Here is a 26,011-nt window from a genome sequence, read left to right on the forward strand (position 1 = left end):
AAGTCTGTGGCCAGGCCTTTCTCCCTAGTCTGTCTTAGTCCGGAAGCTCGGCTGAAGCCTGCCCACCGTGGGTGACCCTGCTGGGATTTGAAACATCGGTGGCCTAGCCTTCAGCACCCCAGCACCGTGCAAGCTCCCACAGGGCCACAGAGTGACAGACGGGTGGGAACGTTCAGTGGGGAAGCCACTTGACCACTGCAGGGCTGACCTTGCACACTCCTTTTTAATGCTGAAAACCTTTCTCGTTGGCCAGCTGAATCAAGGAGCCCCGATGAATGGCTACACTGAATTTTCCCCCAGCCCCAGTGACCCCTCCAAGGATGTGCTGAAGCCTGAGCCCAGCCGAGCCCTGCTCCAGGAAGACGTGGAGATGAGCAGCGGCTCCAACGGAAATGAATCCAATGAGAGTTGCTCCCCAGGGCAGGGCAGCGACTGGGATGACACCAAGGGGCTGGGAATGCTGGGGGAGCCGCCAGACGCCCACCAGGGGTAGGTGCCGCCGCTGGCTGCGTGGGCAGGCGGGGGGCGTTGCTCAATAGAGTTCTTCTCCTTTGTAAGGTGGTTGGTCTTCTGACCTTTAAATCCTGTTCCCAAGTCTTTCAGGAGCTTTGGAGACATTACTGCTCACATAGCTACACTTCTAGGGTCTGTCCTTCCTTAGAAGTCGCCATGTGGCGTGAACAGTGAACATGCTCGCCTGCTAACTGAAGGGTGGGAGGTTCAGTTTCACTCAGAGGCATCTCAGAAGAAAGGGCCACGAGTCTGCTTTCAGAAACTCAGCCATTAAAACCTGTGGAGCGCAGTTCTGCTTGGACACACGTGGGGCGCCGTGAGTCAGGATCGACCCCACGGCCGCTGACTTGTCCTTCCCGCCGTGTGTCTGTCCGTGTGTCACGCTGTGGTGGCTGGCGTGTTGCCGTGACGCTGGAGGCTATGCCACCGGTATTTCAAATCCCAGCAGAGCCCCCCGCGGTGGACAGTTGTCAGTGGGGCTTCCAGACTGAGACGGACTCGGAAGAAGGGTGTGGCTCCACTTCTGAGAAATCAGCCTTATGAGTAGCAGGAGAGGGCTATTCAAGATGAGCCCTCAGGTCGCAAAGCACTCAAGATAGTCAGGAAGAGCTGCCTCCTCAGAGTAGAGTCAACCTTAAGGACCTGTGTTTGCTGGTGGCACCATGACTCAAAATGAGAAAAATATAGCTCCAAACATCCATTAATAATCACAAGGTGGCATGTATGAAGCATGAATTTATGAAGTTGGAAGTTGTCAAAAATGAAATGGAACGCAAAAAGATCAATTTTCTAGGCCTCAATGAGCTGAGATGAACTGGTCAGGTGTCAGACAGGTCTTGGCTAAAAGCACAGGATTCAGAAAGGTGTTTATCTGTGTTTCATTGACTGGGCAAAGGCATTTGTGTGGATCATAACAGATCATTGACAGCATTGAGAAAAACAGGTATTCCAGAATGCTTACTTGTGCTCACCTGTACATAGACCAGGAGGCAGTTGTTCAGACAGAAGGGGACACTGTGTGGTTTAAAATCAAGAAGGGAGTGTGTCAGGGTTATCTCCTTTCACCACACTTATTCATTCTGTGTGCTGAGCAAATAATCTGAGAAGCTGGACTACATGAAGAAGAATATGGCATCAGGATTGGAGGAAGGCTCATTAACAACCTGCGTTATGCAGATAGCACAACCTTTCTTGCTGAAAGCAAAGAGGACTTGAAGCCCTTACTGATAAAGATCAAAGACTACACCTTCAGTATGGATTATAGCTTGACAACATAAAGAAAACAAAAAGCCTCACAACTGTATCAATAAGCAGCATCATGATAAATGGAAAAACATTGAAGTTGTCAACAATTTTGTTTACTTGCATCCACAGTCAGCACCCACGGAAGCAGTAGTCACAAAATCAGATGTCACACTGCACTGGGCAAATCTGCTGCCAAAGACCTTAAAATTTTAAGAAGCAAAAATGTCGCTTTGAGACTAAGGTGTGCCTAACCCAAGCCATGGTATTTTCAGTCGCCTAATACGCATGCGAAAGCTGGACAGTGAATAAGGAAGACCGAAGAAGAATTGACGTCTTTGAATTGTGGTGTTGGCAGAGGATAGGGGCACACCGTGGACTGCCAGAAGAACAAACAAACCTGTCTTGGAGGAAGTCCAGCCAGAAAGCTCCTTGAAGGCAGGGGTGATGAGACTTTGTCTCATGTACTGTGGGCGTGTTCTCGGGAAGGACCAGGCCCTGGGGAAGGGCATCGTGCTTGGTAGAGGGTCAGCTGGAAAGAGGAAGCCCCTCAACGAGATGGGCTGCTGCAGCGGTGGCACCAACACAGCGAGGCGGAGGGTGGCGCGGTGGGGTTGGTTCTGTCGCCCGTGGGATCGCTGTGAGTCGGAGCACCCAGCACCCAGCAACAAGGCCGGCCCGTCTGTCAGCCTTGAACATCGGACGGCCAGTGTAACATACTTAGTGCCTGTGAAGGGCTCTTTGGGGTGGGGAGTTGGGTGAGCCTGCTGACAGCTACTTCGGCTGTTGTCACTCATGGTGTCGTGTTATGGAGCCGGCTGTCACCAGCTGAGCCGAGGGGAGGAGGGTGGCGTCTTTGTCCTGTGGGTGGTGCTGTGACCTCTTGTTTCTTGCAGCCCGGGGGCCTTTGGCCTGATGATGGCCACATCTGCACAGAACCTGTCCACGAGTGGCTGCAGGTAAGGCCAGTCAGTCAGTGTCGTGGCTGCTCAGCTGCCTGGCTCCCGGCGGCCCCGTGTGCTACACAGCAGACCTGCTGCGTCATTTGCAGGCGTTACTGGTGGAGAGTTTTTGGGGCGATGTGATTTTTCTTTTTAAGCTTCTACTAAAACGTTCGTCTGCACAGCTGTCTGCTGGGGACACAGCGTCCCCTGGCCCTTCCCAGCAGCCCTGGTGCTCGGCCGGCCCCCACGCCGGGTCCCGCGGCTGTTCGGACCCATGGTGTCGCTCCCGTGTCCTGAACACCTCCTGGGCCGCCTCTCTCCCAGCTCTGCCCAAACAGCCCTCACCTGAGTCTCAGACACACCACCCCAGACCGTTCCTCACCCCCTGAGTGTTCGAGCCTACTTTGTCCTCATGTCCACAGACACGTTCATGTTCCCACTGGGGCGAAATTCAGCTCTTCATCTTGCCCATCGGGCACTTGGTCCCGAGACCTGTTTTTCCCATCACCCTCTCTGCACCCTGATCAAAGAGGACCCCACCCATCAGCCGGAGCCATCTGGCCTGTCTTCCTTCCATTTCCTGGTGTCCGCACCATGACCATCACCTCAGAAATCCCCCACCCCCTGAGATCTTGGGCTCAATAGGAATGTTCTTGTCGGGGCAGTGACTTTGCTGTCCTCTGCACGGGGTCCCCTCAGCCCTTTCCAGCTCAGTGATGCCCATGTGAATATTAGACAGGGAGAGGCAGGTGAGGCCCACTGCAGGGGGCTCTCGGCCCCCAGAGGAGGCAGCGGGGCCACTGCCTGCATGGACAAGGGACTTCTTGGGGTGCAAAGCTGCACTTCAGCCTAAACTGCAGCTGTTGTGCCCCCCAGGGCCATCTGACAAAGTCTGGACACTTTAGGCTGTCCCAGCTAGTGGGACACCCGGGGGTCAGAGGTCAGAGGTCAGGGGTGCTGCTCAGGACTCTTCAGCACCGCCTGCAGAGAAGGGCCAGCCCCGGACACGAGGTGGCCGGCGCTCACGTGGCCTCTGCCTCTGTCTCCTAGCAGCGAGCAGTCCAGCAAAGCGGATGTGCACAGGGAGCTGATCAAGACCCTGAAGGAGCTGAAGGTCCACCTCCCTGCGGACAAGAAGGCCAAGGGGCGGGCCAGCACGCTGGCCACACTGAAGTACGCCCTGCGGAGTATGAAGCAGGTGAAAGGTAGGCACCGAGCGTTCATCCAGACCGGCAGGCGCCAGCTCCACCCCCCAGTCAAGCTCGGAGCACACTGGCTCTCTAACCCTCCTTTTGAAGCGGCAGTTGAGATGGTCACGTGCTCAGCCGCTGCAGCGGCTCTGGATGCGGAAAGCTCACCAAGTCCAGAGGAGGTTCCAGCCCTGCCCGCAGCGTGCTCCCGGCCCTGCCCACAGCGTGCTCCTGACGCTGGCCGCAGCGTGCTCCCGTGAGAGTGGTCATTGTCAGACCCTGCAGAAGGCTGGCTGGGGCCCCCGCCACAGCTCAGGAGGGGTGCACAACACAGGAAGGGCGCGTTGGGCAGGTCAAGGGTCAGACTCCACAGTGTGTCCTGCGCTCTTCTGCAGTGAGGGCTTGTCCCACAGCCTGAGCAGCGCCTTTGTCCTGTAGGACAGGCCCCACAGATGCAGAGACAGGCTTTGTCACCCCAGAGCCCCTGGGCACACCAGGCCGAGGGGCAGACACACAGTGTGGCTCCTGGGTATATAGGCTGAGGGGTGCACGTGGTGGCCCCATCTCTAGATTCTGTCCTAAAGGATTCATGTCAAGTGTGGTGTCTCAGGCCTCATATTTTCTTAAACAGCCAATCCTGTGGTGGGAGGTGAGCAGCGAGGGGTCAGGTAGGAACTGCTGGGGTTCCTCTCTGTAGTGCCTGGGCTGCAGCCCAATTGCAAACCCTGATGGAGAAAGTAGAAGTCAGGTAGAACTCAGTGGCTATATCACTTAAAATGGTTTGTCATTAAAGAAAAAAAAATCTGTGGTCAAAGATCTTCCTACTTTGAAGGCAAGCTCTCCTGACTTGGGTGTGTCTATTTTGCCATCATGTCTCTGGCCCAGGAGGCTAGCGTGGACATCCCCCTTCTCACCCCAGGTAGGCTGCGCCCTGGGTCCCCGCAGCTCTCAGCCCCCCATGGTCCGTGTGCTACTAACGGGGGGCCATTTCCCTGCAGCAAACGAGGACTATTACCAGCTACTGATGTCCAGTGACAAGCCCCCATCCCTGGACGTGCCCGCCTACACAGTCGAGGAGATAGAGAGCATGGCCTCCGAGCACGTCGTGAAGAACACGGTATGTGCCTCACCTGCCAGCGGCTCCCCACCCAGCATTTGGCTTGTGAACGGTTCTTCCTGCGGGAGAGTGGCCGAGCCACTGGCCGGGGCGCTAGAGCAGGGAGGGTCGGCATTACAAGCAATGGCCACAGGCCTCAAAAAAGGGAGGTCAGTTGCAGAAGTCACAGCCCTGGCTCAGGTGCCCCTCCCTCTTGTCCGTGGCCTGTGCTTCCTCAGCTGGCTGACTTGGCCCCGTGCCCGCTCCCCAGGTGTCAGGGACGGGCCTCACCTCGGCTGAGCTGGGGTCTCCATCTCTCGTGACTGCCCAGCACGGTGGGGCAACCAGTTGACCTTCTGTCCGCTTGTCTGGGTCTTCATGGTCATGTGTGGGGGGCAGGGGTGGGAACCCAGCTTTGTGGCGTAGCAAGCTGGCTGGGGTGGCCTCACACACACACCTCTGCCAGCCCATCTCCACAGGCACAGGGAGCCGGCCAGGGCAAGGGGGCCCCCTGGCAGAGTCAGGTGCCAGGCCAGGTGAGTGTGGGCAGTGGACGGCTTCCCCTTCCATCCCCGAGTCACCCCAAGTTGGAGGCTGCGGGGCTGTGTCCCTAACGTTGGAGAGCAGCCCCTGGCGGGAGACAGAGCCAACATTTGCCTGTGCCGGGCCCTTTATGCTTCCTCAGAGGTCGCATCCAGGCCTCAGCGCGTGTAGCAGGGAGGTCGTTACTCCGCGGCCCCTGGTGGCACAGAGGCGGAAGTGCTCAGCTGGTCACTGAGGGGTTGGAGGTTCAGGTCCACCCAGGTGCCTTGTGGGAAAGCTGGTGACCTGCTTCCAGAGGGTTCCAGGGGACACAGTCCCACTCTGACCCCATGGTGGCCAAGAGTTCAAGTCACCGCGGTAGTGACGAGTAGAAGTGTTGCTGTCGAAGCTGAAGAGAGGCCTAGAAACCTGACGCTCCACCAGGCCCCTGGGTCGAAGCTGAGGAAAGAGGCCTAGAAACCTCACCTGATCATAAGGCCACTTTGGTCAAAGCTGAGGAGAGCGCCCAGGAGCCTGACCGTGAGGCCCTTTGGTCAAAGTGGAGGCTAAAGGCCTAGAAGCCCAGCCTGACCCTCCACAGCCCGGGGTTGAAGCTGGCTTTCTAGGGCCCCTGCACCTCATTTTCAAGCCCCTGTTCCCCTCAGGAGCCAAGTACAGACTGAATCTCAGTAGGGTTTGAACATTTAGGCCTATCCTGCCCTGTATCCAGCGGCCCCCTTTTCCTTCCAGGATATGTTCGCTGCGGCTGTGTCCTTGGTAACGGGGAGAATCCTGTATATCTCAAACCAAGTGGCGTCCATCTTTCACTGCAAGAGAGCCACCTTCACCAACGCCAAGTTCGTGGAGTTCTTGGCGCCTCATGACGTCAGTGTGTTCCGCAGTGCCACCACTCCATACAAGCTGCCATCCTGGGGCACCTGCGGCGGGACAGGTCAGACCCCAGGGGACTTGGGGGCTGGAGGGCTGGGGGTTGGTGACAGGGAATAACCAGGCCCCCACGCGAGGTGCCAGCTCTGCCCCTCCCCTCTGCAGGGACACCCCAGAGCAGCGTCGGCTAAGAGCTAAAGTTGTCTGTCTCCAGAATTAACAGAGAGGAAGGGAAAGTCTCATCACCCAGTTCACAGGGAGGTCATCCCAGGGGGTTCTGACACCCATTAGACCGTGTTCAAAAGGAAGTTTGGCCTAAGAAGGTGGGGCCTGGATACAACCCCACGGAGTGTGGAGGTGGACTCAGGTGCCTCGGCTCTGACAGGCAGTGCCCCTTTGTGGCTCCAGGGACATGTCATGTGTCGCAAGATGTTGACTGTGAAGCCTGGCCTGTTCACAGTCTTGATCCAGAGCCCGTGGCCACATCCCGAAAGGCCCCGCCCCTCGTGCTGGCATAGGGTCGGCAATCTCCCCACCTCCTGGATCAGGGGCTCCCTCTCCCCACTCTGTCAGCCGTGGGAAGATCAGAGGAAGACCGTGCTCCACCATCTGCTCCACAGCTCCACCTGCCGACCGCCGTTGGCCTCAGGCTGCCTCATAAGAGGGGCTACAGCAGCTTGGGGCTTTGGCGATGGTACCACCAGCCCTTTGTCCCTAAGTCCCACTGGGAGGAGGGTCTGGCCAGACCACCCAGCTTGCCGTGCGCACCCCGAGAACCATGCGGCCAGCAGCAGGTCTCTGCAGAACGAGACCAGGAAGCTTCCCAGAGGCCCTTCCAGGCCTGTGCTCTGACTCCTGGCACCTGATGTTTCCACATGTCCCTTGAGGTCAGGAGAGGGTGTAAAAGTCACGTCTAAGTCAGAAGGAAGATCGGGCAATCTACTTCCATACCTCAGAAACCCAAGGAGGGGTCACTGAGTCGGGTTCAACTCAACAACAAACTCCGCTTCGAGGAGACTCCTACGGCAAGGAGATGCTCCTCCCCTTGACCCCCAGTTTCAGGAGGAAGGGGTGTCAACTTGAAGTGCCCTGGGTGTTTATACTAGAAGGGAATATCCCGAAACTGCATAGCTGGGAACATTTAGGGCTCGAGCCCTGGTGGTGCAGTGGTTACACTCTCCGTAACAAAACGCCAGTGAGTGGTTCAAACCCACCAGCCACTCTGTGGGAGAGAGATGTGGCAGTCAGCTTCTATAAAGATTAAAAACAAAAACCACCCCCACTGCCGTGGAGTCGATTCTGACTCACAGCGCCCCTAGGGCACAGGGTGGAACTGCCCACAGGGTCTCCAAGGCTGTATCTTTACAGAAGCTCATTCTGTCCCGTGCCCCTCTGTAGTCTGGTAGGAGCGCGGGCACTGTCTGCATTTGCTGGTTTAGTGGCAGCAGTGACTCGGGTCTCTGTCTTTCAGATTCTTTCCCTCAAGGATGCATGGAGGAGAAGTCCTTCTTTTGTCGCCTCAGGTAAGCCCAACCGCCAGGTTTCCTAAAGTAGATGGCACGAACATGCCCCAGTAAGTACCTTCTGAAGCCTGTGGAGCCCAGCGTGGTTAGCAGTTGCTGGCACGGAGCTGGCTGCACACTGCTCGCTTTGGGGTCTGGAATCCGCTGTGTGAGGAGATTGTAAGACATGCCCCTGCTGGGCAGCACGGACGTCCCCAGAGCTTGTGTGCAGACCTGCTTCCATAAGTTGCATTTTGAACATGCACAGACATTGGGAAGGCTTAGCAGTGGGCAGCGGGGGCGACGTCACCTGCACCGTGTGTATGGTGCTGGCCTGTGGAACCTGGGCACACAGTTGAGCTTTTATCAGGGGACCCACATTCCCTGAAAGCTCACGCAGCTGTCATCCACGTGGGTCCCGTTCTGGGGAGTCCTGTGGCCTCCTAGCTGGTCCTTGACCCCAGACAGGGTGATGACTGAGTATCTGCCACAGTGGCAGGAGTGACTCTGGTATCCTGCCTGCTGGGCCTGGGGCCTGGACTCTCGCTGTGGGACAGCACCCCTTCTGTGTGGTGCCCCAGCCGCAGTGCACACCCCTGAGTATGGGTACTGGAAGACCTCAGCCTTCCATGAAGAGAGACCCAGGCAGGCGTGGGCCCACTCCTCAGGGAGGTGGTGGCAGGACCTGGCCCCATAGTGTGGCGTGCAGGCTCTGGGGTGGAGGGCAGATGCCACAAACCCGTGGATGTCTGAGCAGTGACAGTGAAGGGCCGCACCTCGACGTAGACGTCCCGACCTGTTTTGCTCTTCTCTCCAGTGTTGGGAAGACCCACGAGAATGAGGTGCGTTACCACCCATTCCGCATGACGCCTTACGTGGTCAAGGTGCGCGACCCCCAGGGCCCTGCGAGCCAGCTCTGCTGCATCCTGTTGGCCGAGAAAGTGCACTCCGGCTATGAAGGTAACAGCCCGGCCAGCAGGGGGCGCCCAGGGTTCTGCCCGTGTGCAGGACTGTGGTCCCTGGTCCCATCTAGCAAACAAACCTCACGGGGACCCTGCACGTCACAGACTAGAGCTGTTCCCTAGGGTTCCCTTGGCTATCGTGTTCATGGGAGGAGGTCACCAGGCCTTTCTTCCAGGCACTCCTGGGTGGCTCTGACCCGCCAACCTTCCAGATGGTAGTAGAGTGCAAACCATTTGCCCCTACCCCCAGGACCGCCCCATCGATCTCATGTATAGAGACGATTTTAACTCCAGTTTTCTGGCCCCGATCACTCCCCTGACCTCAGACCAACTCTCTGTCATGGGGCAGGCCTCTCCTCAGTTCTCAGACCTCCTCCTTGTCCTGTGGACACTGGGCTCGTGCCCGTGCTGGCTGTGGCTGTGGCCCTGGGCCCCTTCTCCCCTCCCCAGCTGTCCGCCTCTCATGGCCGTGAGAACAGCCCTGGACAGGTGTGGCCTGCTCCCTCCTGTCCCTCCTCACGGCCACATGTCGGCCATACCACTCCTCCCCTGCTCCAGACCTCAGACGGGACTGTCCTCCCAAAAAGCACTGGGCCCGCAGCCTCCCTGGCTCCACGCGGACTTGAACACCCCCTGGGGTTGCCCACCGGCCTGTGGAGCCTTGGGCTCCGGGCCCCTTGGTGCTAGCATGGTGATCGGGTTCCGGCAGATCCTCCAGTCTGAGAGTAGGCAGAGAAGCCTGGCAGCCTGCTTCCCCACAGGTCTGATCCTGTTGGGCGTGGGGTCCCAGCAGTGTTGCCGGCTCACGGAGGCACTGTGACCACCATCAAGGAGGCGTCCCCGGGCTTCCCCGGTGTCAGTCCCCGTTGTTCAGAGTCCACTTTGTGGCTCTTTTCTTTAGCTACCCAGTGATTTCTAGCAGCAGTAACATGACTGGTCTGTGCACCCTTCTTGCCTTCAGCTCCTCGGATCCCTCCTGAGAAAAGGATTTTTACAACCACACACACACCAAACTGCTTGTTCCAGGACGTGGACGAAAGGTCAGCGGCCAAAGGCCACGTCCCTGCTGCTCCTAGAGTCAGTGTTTCTCCCTCGCCGTCCAGTGTGTCATCCTTAATGACAGCTAAACGGGGCTCGGGCTGGTGACGGTTTGGGCCGTGGAGCCGTGGGGTGAAGCTCGGCTGCACCTTGATTTCACCCACGTGATCAGGCTGCGCGTGCGCCTGCATTTCCCAGTTGCTGTCCAGTTCGCTGCGACTCATGGCGCCTCTGTGTGCGTCTGAGTCGACCTGCACGTCACAAGCTGATTTCTCACAAGTTGGTCTCCAGGCTTTCTGCTGAGGTTCCCCTGGGTGACTCGAACCCCCAACCTTTCAGTTAGTAGCTGAGTGTGTGAACTGTCTGTGCCACCCACGGGCTCCATTTTGCACTCGGGGGGCAAGGAAATAGTGTGGAATTACAAGAAGGCCGGCCTCCTGAGAGCTGAGCCCTGCGTGGAGGGACATCTGGAGGCTGAGCACTGTCCTCGTCCGGCTCGCCTTGATTTTCCTAAAGACGTTTACAAACCTGGGCCCAAGTGCTGGCCCACGCCCAACAGGACACGCCTGGGAGGCAGCGCCCCTGCCCGCTGTCAGCGGGAAGCTGGGGGTGCCGTCGGCAGATCCCGGCAGGATCGTGTTCTCCAGCTGCGTGTGGCCAGGCTGCTACGGGGAGGGCTCGCCTCCCAGCCCCGCACGAGGCTCAGCCAGGGTGCTGTGGACGGCCCTGAGGGCACTGGGGGCTGCTGGTCGGGGGGGCTGCCGGTTAGCTGGCTTAGGGCCAGGGCCTTCCCCGCGTGCCTCCTCCCGGCTCCTCCTCCGTGGAGAGCTAGAGGCATGAAGACGCTGCTGGCTGTGCACTGGCCGATCTCTGGGCAGTCGGGCCCAGCAGGCCAACCCCCTGCAGCGGACTCACCAGAGACAGGTTCAGGCAGCAGTGTCCTGAGCCTGCCCAGCCCTGCAGAGCCAGGGTCTCCAAGAGCGTGCACATGCAGCCCGAAGCCTGAGAACCACTCCCAGGCCCCCCGACCCAGGCGCTGTCTCACACGTGCAGGAAGGTCGATGTGCAGGTGCCTGGGGCGTTCTGGACCCTTCCTCACTAAGGCCCCCTGCAGGCAGCCCAGGACACAGGCCCAGCAGCCCGGCCGCCTGGGTCCAGCTGCCGCCTCCTCCCCTGGCCGCTTCCCTCCTTCTTCCTCCTCTTGTTCCTCACCTCCTTCCCCCCCACTCCTCTTCCCCACCCCCTCCTGTCCTCCCGCTACCCCCTACCCCCACCAGGCCTGACCTGGGAAGGCACCCACAACGTCATCGTGTGCAGCATGTCCAAAAGAAAGCACAGGTTGGGAGCAGGCTTCAGACGAGGGGGCGGAAGCCGGACCTGTGCCAGTCAGAGCCCATCCCAAGAGCAAGCGTGCTGGGCGCCAGCGTGCAGGGGCCCCGGCAGGCAGAACAGGGGTGCAAGGGCAGGTGCCAGGAGGTCCGGCTATTGGGGGATGATGGCCCCGGCCAAGAGCAGTGATTCTCAGAGCAAGAGCCGCCTGGAACACGGGAGGAGTGCTTCCTGGCTGGACAGCGAACGCAGGGTGGGACGCTCGGGCCAGATCTTAGAACACCAAAGAGGCAAAACTAGGATCTGGGTTCATCATTTCAGGAAACAACACATGACGCTGAAGCCCTTACGTTCTGACGCTCATGTCACAGCGTCCCAGAGCTGCTTCCCAGCCTCACAGACCTGAGGCCCCTGTGGTCCAGTTCCTAATTAGCTGGGCAGCTTCCTGTCTCTGAGCCTGGTCCCCATGGTGTGGTCTATGGAGATAGAGTCTGTTTCTCAGTGAGTGAGTGAGTGGTTCTTAGAGTCACTGGTGACAGAGGTGGTCAGCATTGTCAGTCGCTAGCCATAAGCTTCAAGTTCAAGTCCCTCCAGAGGCATCTCAGAAGAAAGCCCTGGTGATCTGCTTCTCAAAGATGGGCCATTGGAAACCCCGTGGACACAGCTCCGTGCTGGCGCACGCGGGGTCAGTGGGAGTCGGAGTCCCTGGGTGGCACAGAAGGTTGGGGCTGGCTGCTGCCTGGAAGGCCAGCAGTTCGTGTCCCCCAGAGGGGCCTCTGAAGAATGGCCTGGCGACGTCCCTCTCAGAGATCACGGTGACTGACAACCCTGTGTGCAGTTGCACTCTGACGGGCGTGGCGTGTCGCCGTGAGTGGGGCGAGTTTTTTGGTGAGGAGGGTGCTGCCCAGATCGGAAGCAGCACCGGAAGGGTCCTGCAGGGTAGACGTGGGTTGGGTGTCGGGGAGCACGGCCCCCCGGCTGACTGTCCCGTGTCTGCTTGCCTCCAGGGCGGTCCCCTTGCTGGGCTACCTGCCTCAGGACCTGGTAGAGAGCCCCGTGCTCCTGCAGCTGCACCCGAGTGACCGGCCCCTGATGCTGGCGGTCCACAGGAAGAGTAGGTCCTTCGGGGCAGACCCTGGGCTGGGGGGGCTCACAGCGTGAGCTCTCACAGCGTCTCCTGAGCAGCTTTGGGGACATGCACGAACCCACGTGGCCCCCAGCACCTGGTGGATGTGCAGGGGACGCCTCCCCGCCTGGGGTGCTGCAGCTGAGCCCCCAAACTCCAGGCGCTGACCCTGTGTGGGCTCCTTTGTGGCCATGGTCCCGCCCCAGCACCTCGTGCCCACTGTGGTTTCTGTTGGTGGGTGGGGGTGAGGAGAGAGGCCGTGGGCGACACAACCCCACCAAGCCCCGTCCCCACAGACCAGGGGGTTCTGAGCCTCCCCAGAGGAGACCGGAGGAGAGGTGCTTCCTGATCAAGGCAGACCCACCAGGGATGTGCACCCCAACATAAAGAACAGCACTATTGGGGAGCTGTCCCCTCATTGCAATCACAAGGAGAAGTGGGGGGTCAGGAGCCGCAGGTTGGACTTGGCTTAGGTCTGAGTGCCGATCCCCTCCCCCAGTCCTGCAGTCCAGCGGACAGCCTTTCGACTACTCACCCATCCGTTTCCGTGCCCGCAACGGCGAGTACATCACACTGGACACCAGCTGGTCCAGCTTCATCAACCCTTGGAGCCGGAAGATCGCCTTCATCATCGGGAGGCACAAAGTCAGGGTGTGAGTGTCCAAGGGCCCAGCGGGACCTCCTCCCACCAGCTCACGGCATGGGGCAGGGTGGCGGAGCAGGAGCCAGGGCGGGACGTGGCTCCCGGAGTCCTCGCCCTCCTGCCAGCAGCCGACAGTGCGGGGCAGGATGATGGACCCAAGGCAGGGGGTAGGGATCATCTTGGGCCACACAGCTGAGCTGGGCCCCTGGCCATGGGATGACTGTCCCGGGCAGGGGAAGGACCTCGGTTTCCGAAGTGGACTGACTGGGGGTGAGCAGTGGTCAGGGAAGTAGGGGGCAGGAAGTGGGGAGGTGGGCAACCCAGGGCTGGGGCTATAGGTGGAGAGGAGCGTCCCCGGAAGCCTGCATGGAGCCTGAAGGGCTGCTGACCCTTTGCAGGGGCCCCTTGAATGAAGACGTGTTTGCGGCCCAGCCAGGCGCGGAGGAGAAGGCCCTGCCCGCCAGCGCCCAGGAGCTAACTGCGCAGATCTACCGGCTGCTGCTGCAGGTGCGGGGCCCATGCCTGGAGCCTCCCTGGGACCGCTCCTGGGCCCCTTCCCACAGAGTCTGCTCCACACCCTGCCCTCCCTGCGGTCCAGGTCCACCCGGGTCTCCTCTGGTGGTCCCTGTACCATCCTCTGGCCAATTCTGGGCCACCCAGCATGGTCTGGTGCACCCACTGTTTGTCCTAGTTCTAGGGAGCCCAGCCCCCAACACTGGGGCTGCCTGTATTCGTGTGGTGGTAAGGGGCCCCCCAACCCCTTCCTGCCTACCCCGACCCACCTTGGTCCACGGAGCCTGGCCCAGGGGGAGGATGCCTTCACATCCAGAGAGCAGGTAGCCCTAGGGCAGCACAGAGAGTGTATGTGTTAGGAGGATTGGCACGGCCAGGCCCGAGGCCACGGCCCCCTGGGTTTCTGCTGCTTGATAGCCAGCCTCCGTGTTGCCACATCCTGGTTCGTTAAATCCGCTGGATAGAGCCCAGCGTTGAATGAGCTTGCTCATAGCTCATCTCCATGGCACCAGATACCCGGGGGTCCAGGCTCTGTGAGGTCAGGCTGGAGTATGGCTCCAGGTTCAACCCCAGCACCGCGTCGCCTCTCTGTGGGTCTCCATGGCCTTGGACCTCTGTGAAGTGGGGGTGTCGGGACAGAACTAATGGCCCCCATCCTCCCCAGCACTCCCGCCCATCCGCTTTCTCACAGCCCATGCCTCAACGTCCCACGCGTCCCCCCAGCACTCATTCCGTCATCTCTTCTGCAGCCCATGCCCCACCGTGTCCCACGGCCCCCCACCCCCCAGCACTCAGGCCCATCCTCTCCCACAGCCCGTGCCCCACAGTGTCCCACGGCCCCCCACCCCCCAGCACTCAGGCCCGTCCTCTCCCACAGCCCGTGCCCCACAGTGTCCCATAGCCCCCCGTCCCACCAGCACACAGGCCCGTCCTCTCTCCCACAGCCTGTGCCCCACAGTGGCTCGAGCGGCTATGGCAGCCTGGGCAGCAACGGGTCCCACGAGCACCTCATGAGTCAGACGTCTTCCAGCGACAGCAATGGCCCCGAGGACGCCCGCCAGAGGAGGCCTGTACGTCCCCTACCTTCCCCCATCCTTCCCAGGAGCTGGGCTGGGGCCACACTGGGAAGTCACCCTGCAGTCCCTGAGCCCCACGGAAGCTCTCACCCTGGCCCTGGGGCCACTCAGCATCTCTCACCAGGACTAGTCTGTAGCCCTCAGGGTGGAGGTGGCCAGCGACTACCGGAAAGCTTTGGATGAAAGTTCCTTAAGGCAGATAAATCAGGCGAGAGGGAAGGGTTAGGTGTGGGAAAGAGACAAGAAAACGCTTCTGGGATTTCTGTTCAGACATTGTTGAGGACATACACCGATCCAGCACTTTCTCGCACGGTTCAGTGGCGTCACACTGTCCTTCGAGTTGTGAACCACTCTCAGCATCCTTTCCTGAGCTGGTCTGTGCCCACGCACATAAACTCACTGCCTGAGCCTCCCATCTGTCCTTTCGAGTTGCTGTTGTCAAGTTGATCCCATAGAGATGGCTCTTAAAGGAACACGAGGCTCAAGGTAGACATCCTGTCTAATTAAGCTAAACTGTCATTTAGCTTGAAGAGGATGTGGGGAGAGTTTGGGTTTACGGTTTAAAGATTATATCAGGTCATTAGTTTCGGGTGTTCATCCAGCTTCAGTGGCTCCAAAAAATCTGGATTCCATGAGAATTCGACATTCTGTTCTGCATTTTCTCTCCTTTTGGTCAAGATTCAAAAGACATTTTAATATACTGATTTGGGTTTTTCTTTTTTTCATTATTATTGAGGGTCATACTGCATTCCTTCGGTCTGTCCTGCAATTAGAGTCTTGTTCAGAATTTATTTCTATGTTGCTGGGGCTATTTCAGCAATTCACCAAGAGTTACTGGTCTGTGGAAGGCCTCTTAGGGTGAATAACGTGCTTGTTTTCTTTCGGTTTCTTTAAGGAAATTTGTAAAAACGTTGTTATCAAGGCCAAAACCAAAAGCCATTGTTCTCATGAATCCGGAGAGCAGAAGCGAACACCTGTTACAGGTAAGGGACGTGTAGCACTAATTGATGAAACTGTAGGTGGGGGCGGGGAGGGGTCTGGGAGGCGGAGTTACCTGCTCATCGTTGGAGCCCTGTGCTTCAGCCCCTTCCTGGTTCCCTGGTGTATGGTGACAACATAGGCTTAGCGCAGCAGCCCGTCAGCAAACCCCACCCACTGCCATCCGGTTCAGTCCAGCTCGTGGAGGCCCGTGTGCTGCAGAGCAGAAGTGCCCCATACAGTTTTCTAGGCCTGATCTTAGCGGAGGAGCTCCTGGCTGGCACGTGTGGTTAAGTGCTCCCTACTAACCAAAAGGCCGGTGGTTCAAACCCACGCAGAGGCGCTAGCAGCCGCAGATGCTCCACGGAGCAGTTCTCTGCACAGGTGGGGCCTCCGTGACTCAGAACCAGCCCGGCAGCACCATTAGCTCCCCGGGAGCAGGTTGCCAGGGTCTGGTCGACCACGGAGACGGGCACGGTCCTGCTGGGTCCCCAGTGACAGGGTAGCTGGGAGGTGCCCCCACAGCCCCAGCGCTCCGAGTGTCACCTGTGACCCTGCCGGCTGTCCTCACTCTACAGAGGAGCCGTGTGATTTATGGGCTCAGACTGAAAACGCTCCTTAACCGTGGAGTGGCCTCCTTGGGGACAGTAAGAAACCAAAGCGCAGTCTTGTCGTTCTGACAGAACTTCACAGTCGTCCCCCAGTGAAGGCGGCCCTGGCTGTGGACCAGGAGGGCCCAGGCACCAGTGTCCCCAGAGCCACCCTCCCGGAGGAGCTGGCATACAAGGCCCAGCCCACCTGCTCCTACCAGCAGATCAGCTGTCTGGACGGTGTCATCAGGTGAGGCCGCCACCCCTCGCTGCTCACACTCTGCCACCCCGGTGCTGTGTGCACCTTGCCCACCATCTGTCTGTCTGTCTGCACAGGTACCTGGAGAGCTGCAGCGAGGCTGCCACACTGAAGAGGAAGTGCGAGTTCCCAGCCAGCGTCCCGGCCCTAAATGCCAGTGACAAGCGCAAGGCCACTGGAGGTAGCTGGCTTGTTTGAGCTGTGGAACATGTGAGGCGGTGGTCCCCCAGCCAGGAGGCAGGTGGCGTTTAGGGAGCGTGTGTGTGCCCCTTCTCCTACCTAAGCTAGCTCTGGGGGCCTCCGTCAGTGGAGTTACAGGGAGTTCACTGTCAGCTGCCTCCCTACCTGCTCAGGTGCTGGGGGATCGCAGGAGCCTTGGCCTCTGAGATCAGGCCCTACCAGGGCTGCTAGAGGCCTGGCGTCCCCTCATTTCCTCCCAAAGCTTGTCAGCCTCACTGTGTCGCCTGGGCAGCCTGCTTCCAGCGCGCCTTGGGGAGCAGTGGCCTGAGAAGGTGGGCACTCTGCGATCTGAGCGGATCCCAGGTGTGCACCACGTGGAGCTCAGTGCTCATCACTGCTGGGGTCAGAAAGTAGGGTGCCACGTTGTTGGCGGAGGAGATGGCTGGACAGTCACGCTGAGTGGACCTGTGACCTCGCCTGCAGACAGGAGGAGGACTTCTTGGGTGACGCCAGCCAGGCCGTTTGGGGCCTCCAGAATCCCTGCAGGCCTGTAGAAGGGCTGCCTGACCCTGGGCAGGGGCTCTGGTGCGAATTCCCTGCAACTACCAAGCTGCCAGGGTCCCTGAGTGGCACGAATGGTTACACCCTGGACAACTAGCCAGAAGGTTGGCGGTTCAAACCCCCCAGAGGGGCCTGGCATTCGGCTTCCCAAAGAGCACAGCCTTGGAAAACCCTGTGAGGTGCAGTCCCACTCTGACGCACGGGGGCGCTGGGAGCCGGAATGGACTCCACAGCCACTGAGGACAACCAGGCCTTGATGTCCTCCCCGAGATGTCAGGATTGAAGTGCACCATTGTCCCCTAAGGACGAGCACCGAGTTGAGGGCAGACAGCGGCCAAGGCTGCAGGTTGTGGGGGAGGGATGGCTCAGCCAGGCCCTTAGGCTTTCCCACACCGTCTGGGCCGACGGCATTTAAACCTGAACAGCCATCCACTTTGTGTTTTCTTGTCTGATTCTGTTCCTCTGTGAAGAAGCCCTGTTGAAGCCTGCCAAGGTGGACAGCCACGCTGAAGTCAGCGCTCACCTGACCTCGCTGCCGTTGCCCAGCAAAGCTGAGAGCGTGGTGTCCCTTACCAGCCAGTGCAGTTACAGCAGCACCATCGTCCACGTTGGGGACAAGAAGCCGCAGCCTGAGCTAGGTACGCTGGTGGCTTCTCAGGTGGTGTCGAGAATTATCTGGATTGAAAAATAACTCACCCAAGTCTCCCACGAAAGGACAGGGCCAGGTGGTCCCCCTGCAGCAGTAGTGAGAGTAGCGGCATCTGGAGCCCAGAGCAGATGAGGGGTTCCTGGGGGGTTGGCGAGCCTGCTCATGGTGACGGAGTTCCACAGCAGGTGCTGGTGGGGGTGCCTAGTTGTTGCACGGTGCAAGTAATGAGTCGATGCCACTAACTGGTAGTACGTGAAAAACGTTGGGTTAGCAAATGCTCTGTTACATAGGTTTCTACCACCAAAAAGAAGAAATGACTTAGCCAAAAAGAATATTTAAGTCCAGAAGCGCCCCCCCATAGCCCAGCAAATGGGGATCCAGAAATCCAGTCACAGGCCTGCAGGCTGCACCCTGTCCTGACCCCTTGTGCTTTGGCGCCACCTGGTTGTAGTTGTTCCGGCGCATATACGGAAGGGGGCGTGTGGTCCTGTACCCACCTCGGCCTGCAGGGCTGAGCAGATTCAGGGTCCCGGTTAGCTGGTGCTGAGAAAACACAGGGTGAGGGGCCCCGCTGCCTCCCCACCACCTCTTGGCTTCCCCTGATGGGGTGTGGCTTCACGCGTGTAGTCTTGTCCTGTAAGACCACTGTAACCCTCGATAGCCCACACTGCTGAGTGGGACCAGGAGGGCGTTCAGAAGCTAGGATGGGTTGTGACGAGTTCTAGCCGACAGTGTTTATGGGTTAGCGTGGAGTTTTCTGGTTCTCCCAAATGCCTGTGGTTAACACAATCCCAGAATTTGTTCTTCACTGGAACAGGGAAGTGAGGAGGGTGTGGATCCAAGGTTCAGCCCCCGCCCCCCTTTCTGTCCAGCCCATGTAGCTCCTCCTGTGTCCTATGCCATGTGCACCCCCAGTTCCACATGGTCCCAATCAGGAAAGACACATCCCATCCATTCCACCTCAGTGTGTTGTGTCGTGAGAGCTGAGGACATCTTAGGAGACCCTGCTGTGCAGCGTGAAACCCTACAGCCCCGATGTCAGTTTGCTTAGAAGACTGTTCCCAAGGCAGCTGGGTGGCCAGGCCCCTCGGGCGCTGCTCTTGGCCTGGTACTGGGTGAATTCGGTCCTCACGCTACAGCTGCCATGGAGTCATTTCACATGTACTCGTACATGCAGTCTGTATTGGCTGCTTGGTTTTATTTCTGTAAAAAAACACGTAACAGAGCACTTGCCGATTCAGCACTTTACACGTGCAGGTTGGCGACGTTGGTTATGTTCATCTAGTTGGACAGCTGTCACCACCATGCTTTAACAGATCACTCCACCACCACTAACTCAGTGCCCTAAGTAGTGCCCCCCCTCCCCTCCCTCCCATTCCCTGCAACCACCCACAGGCTTTGGTCTCCATAAAATCTTCCAAAGCCAGAACCTGTGTAGGGCAGACACCTGGCAGAGCAGGAAAATGCAAACGTTTTCCACTGACAGAGCAGTGGGAAGGAAGACTGCCTCCTGCCAAAGGCGAAGACTGACACCCAGGAAGGCCAGGCAGCCCTGTGGAGTGCCAGCCTTCCCCGGCGTCATTGCGTCTTCCTGTTCCCCCGAAGTGGGATCATGGGATATTTGTTCTTTTCGTGTAGGGATTCTGTATCGTGAAGTAAAGGAGGATGTGGGAGTTAGCCGGTCTTTGATCTCTGTTCCAGAGATGATTGAAGACGCCACGAGTGGGGCTGAGTCCCTGGATGGCCCGGCTGGCCCCACGCTCAGCTGCAGCTTGGGCCCTGAGACGGAGCCCCTTAAGAATCTGGGCCTCACCAAGGAGGTGCTGGCCGCTCATACCCAGCGGGAAGAGCAGAGCTTCCTGCACAAGTTCAAGGAGATGCGGAAGCTTGGTGTGCTGCAGTCACACTGCCACCACTACTTACAGGACAGGTCCCGGGCACAGTCACGTGAGCTGGGTAAGTGACAGCCGATGTCTGCTGACTGGGCTTTCCTTGAAACTTTGTTCCTGGGCCTGCATCCCATGCTGGTTTCAAAACATGAAACGCAAGGTGCCTGGGTGGCATGAATGGTTTGCACGTGTCTGTTCACCAGAAGGTTGGCGGTTTGAACCCACCCAGCCGCTCAGTGGCAGGATGGCCTGGTGATCTGCTCCCACAGTGATCACAGCCCAGAACACCATGTGGGGCTGCTCCATTCTGTGACCCACAGGGTCTCGTAAGTCACGGTCAACAAAGAAACAAAATAGACGGGGACACTTCACGTCCCCAGTCCAGGGAACGCTCGTCGGTGGACAGCTGTCTGACCACCACGAGAGCTGCATCTGTTTCCCTAGAACTTTCCGGCTGTGACGCTGTCTCATGGACACAGGTCATGGCCCCGAGCAGTAGAGCTCTCAGCAGTGGGAACGGCACAGGCAGCTGCCGGGCAGCCGCGTCAACGGCAAAACTACCCCCGCCTGGGTGCCCCTCCCCAGTGCAGCACCTGATCCCACTGCCCACGCAGACTAGACCCGCGGGCAGCCAGGTCGGACTCCTCCACGGGGCTGATGGGGCCTTCGGTGTCGGGTTCCAGGAGTGGGGAGGGAGCCCCCGGTTCACACCGGAGGAGGGAAGCATGCCTGTCTCCCTGGATGGCGAGCCCCTCTGCACAGCCGCCGTGGGGCTGGGCAGCAGACTCTGAAGCCAAGCACAGCCTGTCGGCTACTGAGCTGCCTTTGGACCCACTCCAGACCCCAGCTCTGCCCCACGCCCCACAGCTGGGCCCGGGCTCCAGAACAGGACCAGTGCCACTGAGCCCCAGAGGCACCTGCTCCCAAGGACCCTGGGTCCGGACAGGCCCCTCTGAAGGAACAGCTGAGAAATGAGGGGCAGCAGCCCCTAGGGGAGCTTCTGCTTCTCCCTGCCCCCCAGATCGTGCAGGACATCTGTGGGAATAAGAAGGCGCCCTCCCGCCCGAGGCCGACCCAGCCCTGCTTGCCCCCACCCTGCATTTTGTGCAGGGCACGGACTTGGCCGCTGTCCACAGCAGCCCCACCCGGACCTGGACGTGCGTCCTGGCAGCCCAGTGCCCCTGCGTGGCTGCCACGGCACCTTCCCCGTAGGAGTAACTGTAGACAGGGAGGCGGCCGACTCGGCAGCGGGCCTGGGCTGCTCACCGGCAGTGTGTCACGGGCAGGAGGTCCTCTAGGCACAGCTGAGAGGAAACACTCCCCTCTAAAGAACCCCAGGTTACTCTGCATGACATAAGAAGCAGAGCTGGGGGCTCCTGGAGCCATCCCGTTGTCCAGAGATGCTAACCCCAGTCATGGCACAACTGCCAAGCAGAGAGTCTACTCCTAGCCCCGGCCCGGCCCAGGGAGCGTCAGGGACAGTCCCTAAGTCCCTGCTCCTGGAGAAAGTGTGGGCTCCACTCGCCATCCCTACAGGAAGGGCTGGGTCTAACTACAGGGCACGTGCTCCCTTTCAGCCCCTCGGACCCCAGTTGGGGTGCGGTACAGCCTCTCTGCAGGGGAAGCAGGACCCTCTGTTTTCAAGGAACGGTAGTGAAGGGCCGTGTGGTGAGAGGAGATGCGTGATTCTGTCTTTTGGGTTTCACGAGCCAGTGCCTGTCCCCACATACTGGGGGACCACGGCCGCTGTACGGTGACGACAAGCAGGCGCTTGGTTACCCTGTGGGATTGTCGCGGGTTCACAGGGGAAGGGGCGCTGGTGGCGGGAGGCAGGGCCCTCCTGGTGTGCTGAACTCGCCCTGACTCGGCCGCCGCCCTGAGGCCCAGCAGGCCCGGTGACCCCCGGGAGCTGACGTGAGCAGGGGGCCGTCGGACGTGACCCCCGGGAGCTGACGTGAGCAGCGCTGAGCTCTGCTGCTCTTCTCTTCCAGCTGCCCTGGGACTGAGAAGCGCTTCTGGGATGCCCCCGTCGTGGAAGAAACCCGGGAGGAACAGAAAGCTTAAGCCTAAGCGGGCTCAGCCACGTGACTCCTCCGGGAGTACAGCATCCGGAGGCCTGGCCCCCACCCGCGCTCCGCTCACGGGCCTCAACACCACGGCCTGGTCGCCGTCGGACACGTCCCAGTCCAGCTGCCCCGCCACGCCCTTCCCTGGCCCTGTGTCAGCCTACTCTCTGCCCGTGTTCCCCACACCAGGGCCGGTGGCAGCAGCGCCCACCGCCCCCCAGGCTGGCTTCACAGGGCCCGTGGGCACCCAGCCTGACTTTGCAGTCCAGCCCCCGCCGTTTGCAGCCTCCCTGGCTCCAGTCATGGCGTTGGTGCTGCCTGGTTACCCCTTCCCTGCCGTGGCCCCGAACCTGCCCCAGCCCTTCTTCCCAGGCCAGACTAACTTTGTGGGGCACCCTGAGATGACCCCTGCCTCCCAGCCCACGTTCCCCGGTCGGACCCCACTCCGCACACAGCCGTGCGCCTGCCCTCCGGCAGAACACGGGCCGCCAGCATCACGTGCAGCCACTCCAGCCACCCCGTCGTCGGCCACTGGACCCGCGGGCCAGGCCTCCCCACCCCTCTTCCAGTCCCGCAGCAGCTCACCTCTGCAGCTCAACCTGCTGCAGATGGAGGAGGGGCCCGAGGGCGGCGCTGCGGCCACGGGGGCTGCAGGGACCATGGCTGCAGGGCCCAGTGCCAAGCCTGCCACTACCCGGGACCGCCCGCCGAAGGCCCAGCCAACAGTAAGGATTTCCCAGGGGGCCCAGGGCAGGCAGTGAAGTGCAGCCTGGTGCATGGAGGCTGGCCACATCGTCTCAGCTGGGCAGCTTTTATATGTACTTGGGTCTGTGTGCCCGTTCAGATTTTGGCGTGCAGGCATGCGCTCGGAATGAGTGCCTTCCAGGGAAACGGTTCTAACAGCAGACAGTCCAGGGCTTGTCGCTGTTGGTACCCAAACAAGTAGAGGCACTGGTCTGACTGTCACCGCCTTCAGGCTCCAGGTGGTAGCAGGGTCTTTGTGACCCGTTAGCATACCTACTGACAGGCCTCGAACATTGAACACATCTTGTCAGATGAAGCCCCACAGGTTACACACGAGAACTTGGCCCCTTTGAACGGCAGCAGCCGAGCAGGGGCGGCAGTGGCGGTGTGGTGAGGGCAGAGGAGGGCCCTGCAAGCTGTGTGCGTGCAGCACAGTGTGCTAGTCCAGTTCACCACACTGGCTTTGTCTCCGCTTGAACACATCTGCTGCTGAATGAGCCGAGATGTGTGGCCACATTGGCTGAAGGGGAGGTAGTAAGAACAGGAGGCTTGCAAAGAGGGAGCGACTGGGTCTGCTCTCGCCAGGGTCCTCCGGAAGGGGAGGGCACGAGCTCTCCTGGGCTGTCTGCTGCCCACGACTCCTGTTTCTGGGGTCCCAGGCCCACTTGAAGGTCCATGTTTCCAGGATCCAAGGGGAAGGGAAACCCCTGCCTAACTCCCCAGGCGGCCCCACCCGCTCTGCATCTACCACTGGGGGTGGGGGGAGTGGGGCTGCTGAAGGCATCGCGCTGACCCCATGAGGAGGGGCACACGGCAGAGGACACAGGCCTCCTGCTTCCGGTTCCGGTTTTTCCGGTTCCCAGTGGCCTTTTTGATGTTGGATTTCGTTAGCTGGCATCCGTGGGCCATAACAGCATTTCTAACTTGGTCCCAGTGACCTAATGCTCCATTCGGGTGGCGCCTTCCTCCCAGCACGGGAAGGAGGAGTAGTGCTCAACAGGAAGGCCCTTGTTAGCTCAGGTCAGCCGCCTCCGTGGCCCTGCCGCCCCCACAGCCGCCTGCCCCCTCTGTGTGCTATGCCAGAGTGGGCCCCTGTCTGAGCTCCTTCAGGCTGCCCTGGAAAGCCCCCCAAAGAGGAAGTTTCCATGGCCAGACGTTCCCTCTCGGCGTCGGGAGGCCAGGCATCCGAGCTCAGGGTGAGGCTCTGAGGGACGTGGTCCCCTGCCCCTCTGGCTTCTGGTGGCTCCTGGTGTCCTTGGCAGTGGACGCCCCACTCCAGTCCCTGCCTCCATCTTCAGCGGCCGTCTTGCCCGAGTCTCTCTCTGTAGCTGTTTTCATCTTTCATAAGAAGCATCCCATAGGATTAGGGCCTACCCTACACCAGTGTGACCTCATGTTAACCTTCAAAGACTATTTCCAGGCAGGCTCCCATTCCCAGGATCAGAAATTCAGCATGTATCTGGGGGACACGGTTCACCCTGTAGCACACCTGGTGAGCAGTGGTGTCTTCTCTCTCTCCCCACAGCTCAGTGGACCCTGTGAGGCCCAGCACAGCGATGCCCTCTCCACCTCCAGTGACCTGCTGGACCTCTTGCTGAATGAAGACCTCGGCTCTGCCACGGGCTCGGCCCTCTCTGGGAGTGGTACCTCTGCCACCTCGGATTCCCTGGGCCCCGGGTCACTGGGCTGCAGTGCCTCCCGGAGTGGGACAGGTATGTCCTGGGAGAATAGGTGTGTCTTGGAGGGTGGGTGAGTCTGGAGAATGGACTTTTCTAAAAGTGGGCACATCTAGGAGTGGGTGTGTTCAGGCTGCCCTGTCTCCAGGGGCTGCTGGGAGATTCTCTCACCACATGTCTGGGCGTCTTCAGCTTGGTCACACTCCAGGGGACATCCGTGCTCAGGGCAGAGCCTCAGGTGCAGACAGGCTGTGTGAGGTGTGACAGGTGCTGAGGCACATCCAGTGTGTGGTCTCTGAGCCCCTGGCTGTTGGGCACGGCAGACCCAGGCTGTGCCCATGGCTCCCGCAGGGGCTGCAGGTTCTTGGTCACAACGGTCTGATGCCCAGCGTCTGCCATCCGTGTAACTAGGGCCTCAGGCCCCTCGGGCTCCTGGGGATGCCCCAGGGGCCGGAAGGGTCCCTTCCCATTTGTCCCACTTGCATGACTGGGGTGTGGACGTGTTCGAGACTTTGCTGCCTGAGGTCTGTAATAGAAGAGCACACAGCAGTCTATGAATCCAAACCCCCTTCCTTCCCTAGAAATCTCAGGTGCCAGGCCCCTCAGTCCCCCTCATAGGCTCCCTCCTACACGAGGCCAATGAGCTTGGTCAGTGTCTGTCTCCCAGGGCTGCGTGCCAGGTATCGCCAGGTGTGTGGCTTAGAACACCAGGCATTTGCTGTGTCAGCTCCAGAGGCTGAGGTCTGAATGGAGGGTGTCACAGGGCCGGGCTCTCTTCCAGGGCTCTCCGGGAGGGTCCTGCTTGTCCCCCCCCCCCCCCGGGCCTTGTGGCTGCAGCAAAGCTCCATTGTCACATGGTTGTCTTCCTCTGCTTGTCACTCTGTTCTTCTCCTGTTGCGTAAGGACCCCACTCCTGTGGGATTCGGGCCCACCTATTCCAGCGTGACCTCATGTTAACTAGCAATCCATCTTCACAGACCCTATTCCCAAACAAGGCCAACATACCTTCTGGGGGGAGACCATTCACCCCTTTCTCCCAGTCCCCTGGGCTGAGCTGCTACCTGAAAGGTTGAGGGTTCGAGTCTATTCACAGTGCCTCAGAAGAAAGGTCTGGGGACCTGCTTCTGAGAAACCAGCCCCTGAGAGCCCCCTGGGCCCAGCTCTCCCCTGACGTGTGGAGCCACCATGAGGCAAAGTCGACTGCAGTCTGCATGTCCCTGACGGACTAATCATGACTGTGCTCTTCTGAGGTCTTTTAGGCAAAAGATAGTGAGTCCGAGAGGCACCCAAGGAGTCCTGGCAGTGCAGTGGTTAAAATGCTCAGTTGTGGACCACAAGGTCAGCAGTGTGTGGTTGGAACTCACCGGCCACTCCACGAAAGATGGAGCAGTCTGCTTCCATGAAGACTGACAGCCTTGGAGACCCTGGGGGCAGTTCCACTCTGTCCTCTAGGGGCGCTGTGGGTCAGAATGGACTCCACAGCAGTGGGTGTGGTTTGGGCTTTGCTTCTGTGAAGATTGACAGCCTTGGAGACCCTGTGGGGCAGTTCCACTCTGTCCTCTAGGGGCGCTGTGAGTTGGTGGCAGTGCGTTTCAGGGGCATAAAGATGACATTGTCTAAGGCCCAGCCCTGCTAGTCCTGCTCTGACTTGGTGTGTCACTCATGGAGAATCACCTCCATGGTGGCAGTTGAAGTCCTGCTTTAAAATCACCTGAGTGACTCGAATTGGAAAGAGAAGGGAAGAAGGGTTGTCAGTGCAGGCCCTCGTTACCTGACCAGATTCGTCAGCACTGTTGCGAAAACGGCAAGGAGGCCGCATATTCTGACCTCCTGTA

General features: G+C 59.5%; 1 protein-coding gene across 1 annotated transcript in view; it reads left to right on the top strand.

Moving 5' to 3' along the window:
- Window positions 1-271: 271 nt before the first annotated feature.
- Window positions 272-26,011, top strand: part of PER2 (period circadian regulator 2) — a 36,414-nt gene continuing 10,674 nt past the window's right edge. The window contains 19 exon segments of the mRNA XM_007943532.2: window positions 272-489; window positions 2,652-2,714; window positions 3,750-3,904; window positions 4,888-5,006; window positions 6,258-6,459; window positions 7,867-7,918; window positions 8,715-8,857; window positions 9,821-9,899; window positions 12,234-12,340; window positions 12,852-13,005; window positions 13,394-13,502; window positions 14,453-14,578; window positions 15,480-15,567; window positions 16,246-16,402; window positions 16,489-16,592; window positions 17,623-17,790; window positions 19,503-19,757; window positions 21,682-22,481; window positions 24,026-24,212. Of these exon segments, the coding sequence (XP_007941723.2) occupies window positions 272-489; window positions 2,652-2,714; window positions 3,750-3,904; window positions 4,888-5,006; window positions 6,258-6,459; window positions 7,867-7,918; window positions 8,715-8,857; window positions 9,821-9,899; window positions 12,234-12,340; window positions 12,852-13,005; window positions 13,394-13,502; window positions 14,453-14,578; window positions 15,480-15,567; window positions 16,246-16,402; window positions 16,489-16,592; window positions 17,623-17,790; window positions 19,503-19,757; window positions 21,682-22,481; window positions 24,026-24,212 (3,286 nt within the window).

Source organism: Orycteropus afer, unplaced genomic scaffold (genome assembly GCF_000298275.1).
Source record: "Orycteropus afer afer isolate SDZICR_OR568_19922 unplaced genomic scaffold, OryAfe1.0 scaffold00006, whole genome shotgun sequence".
Lineage (NCBI taxonomy): Eukaryota > Metazoa > Chordata > Mammalia > Tubulidentata > Orycteropodidae > Orycteropus > Orycteropus afer.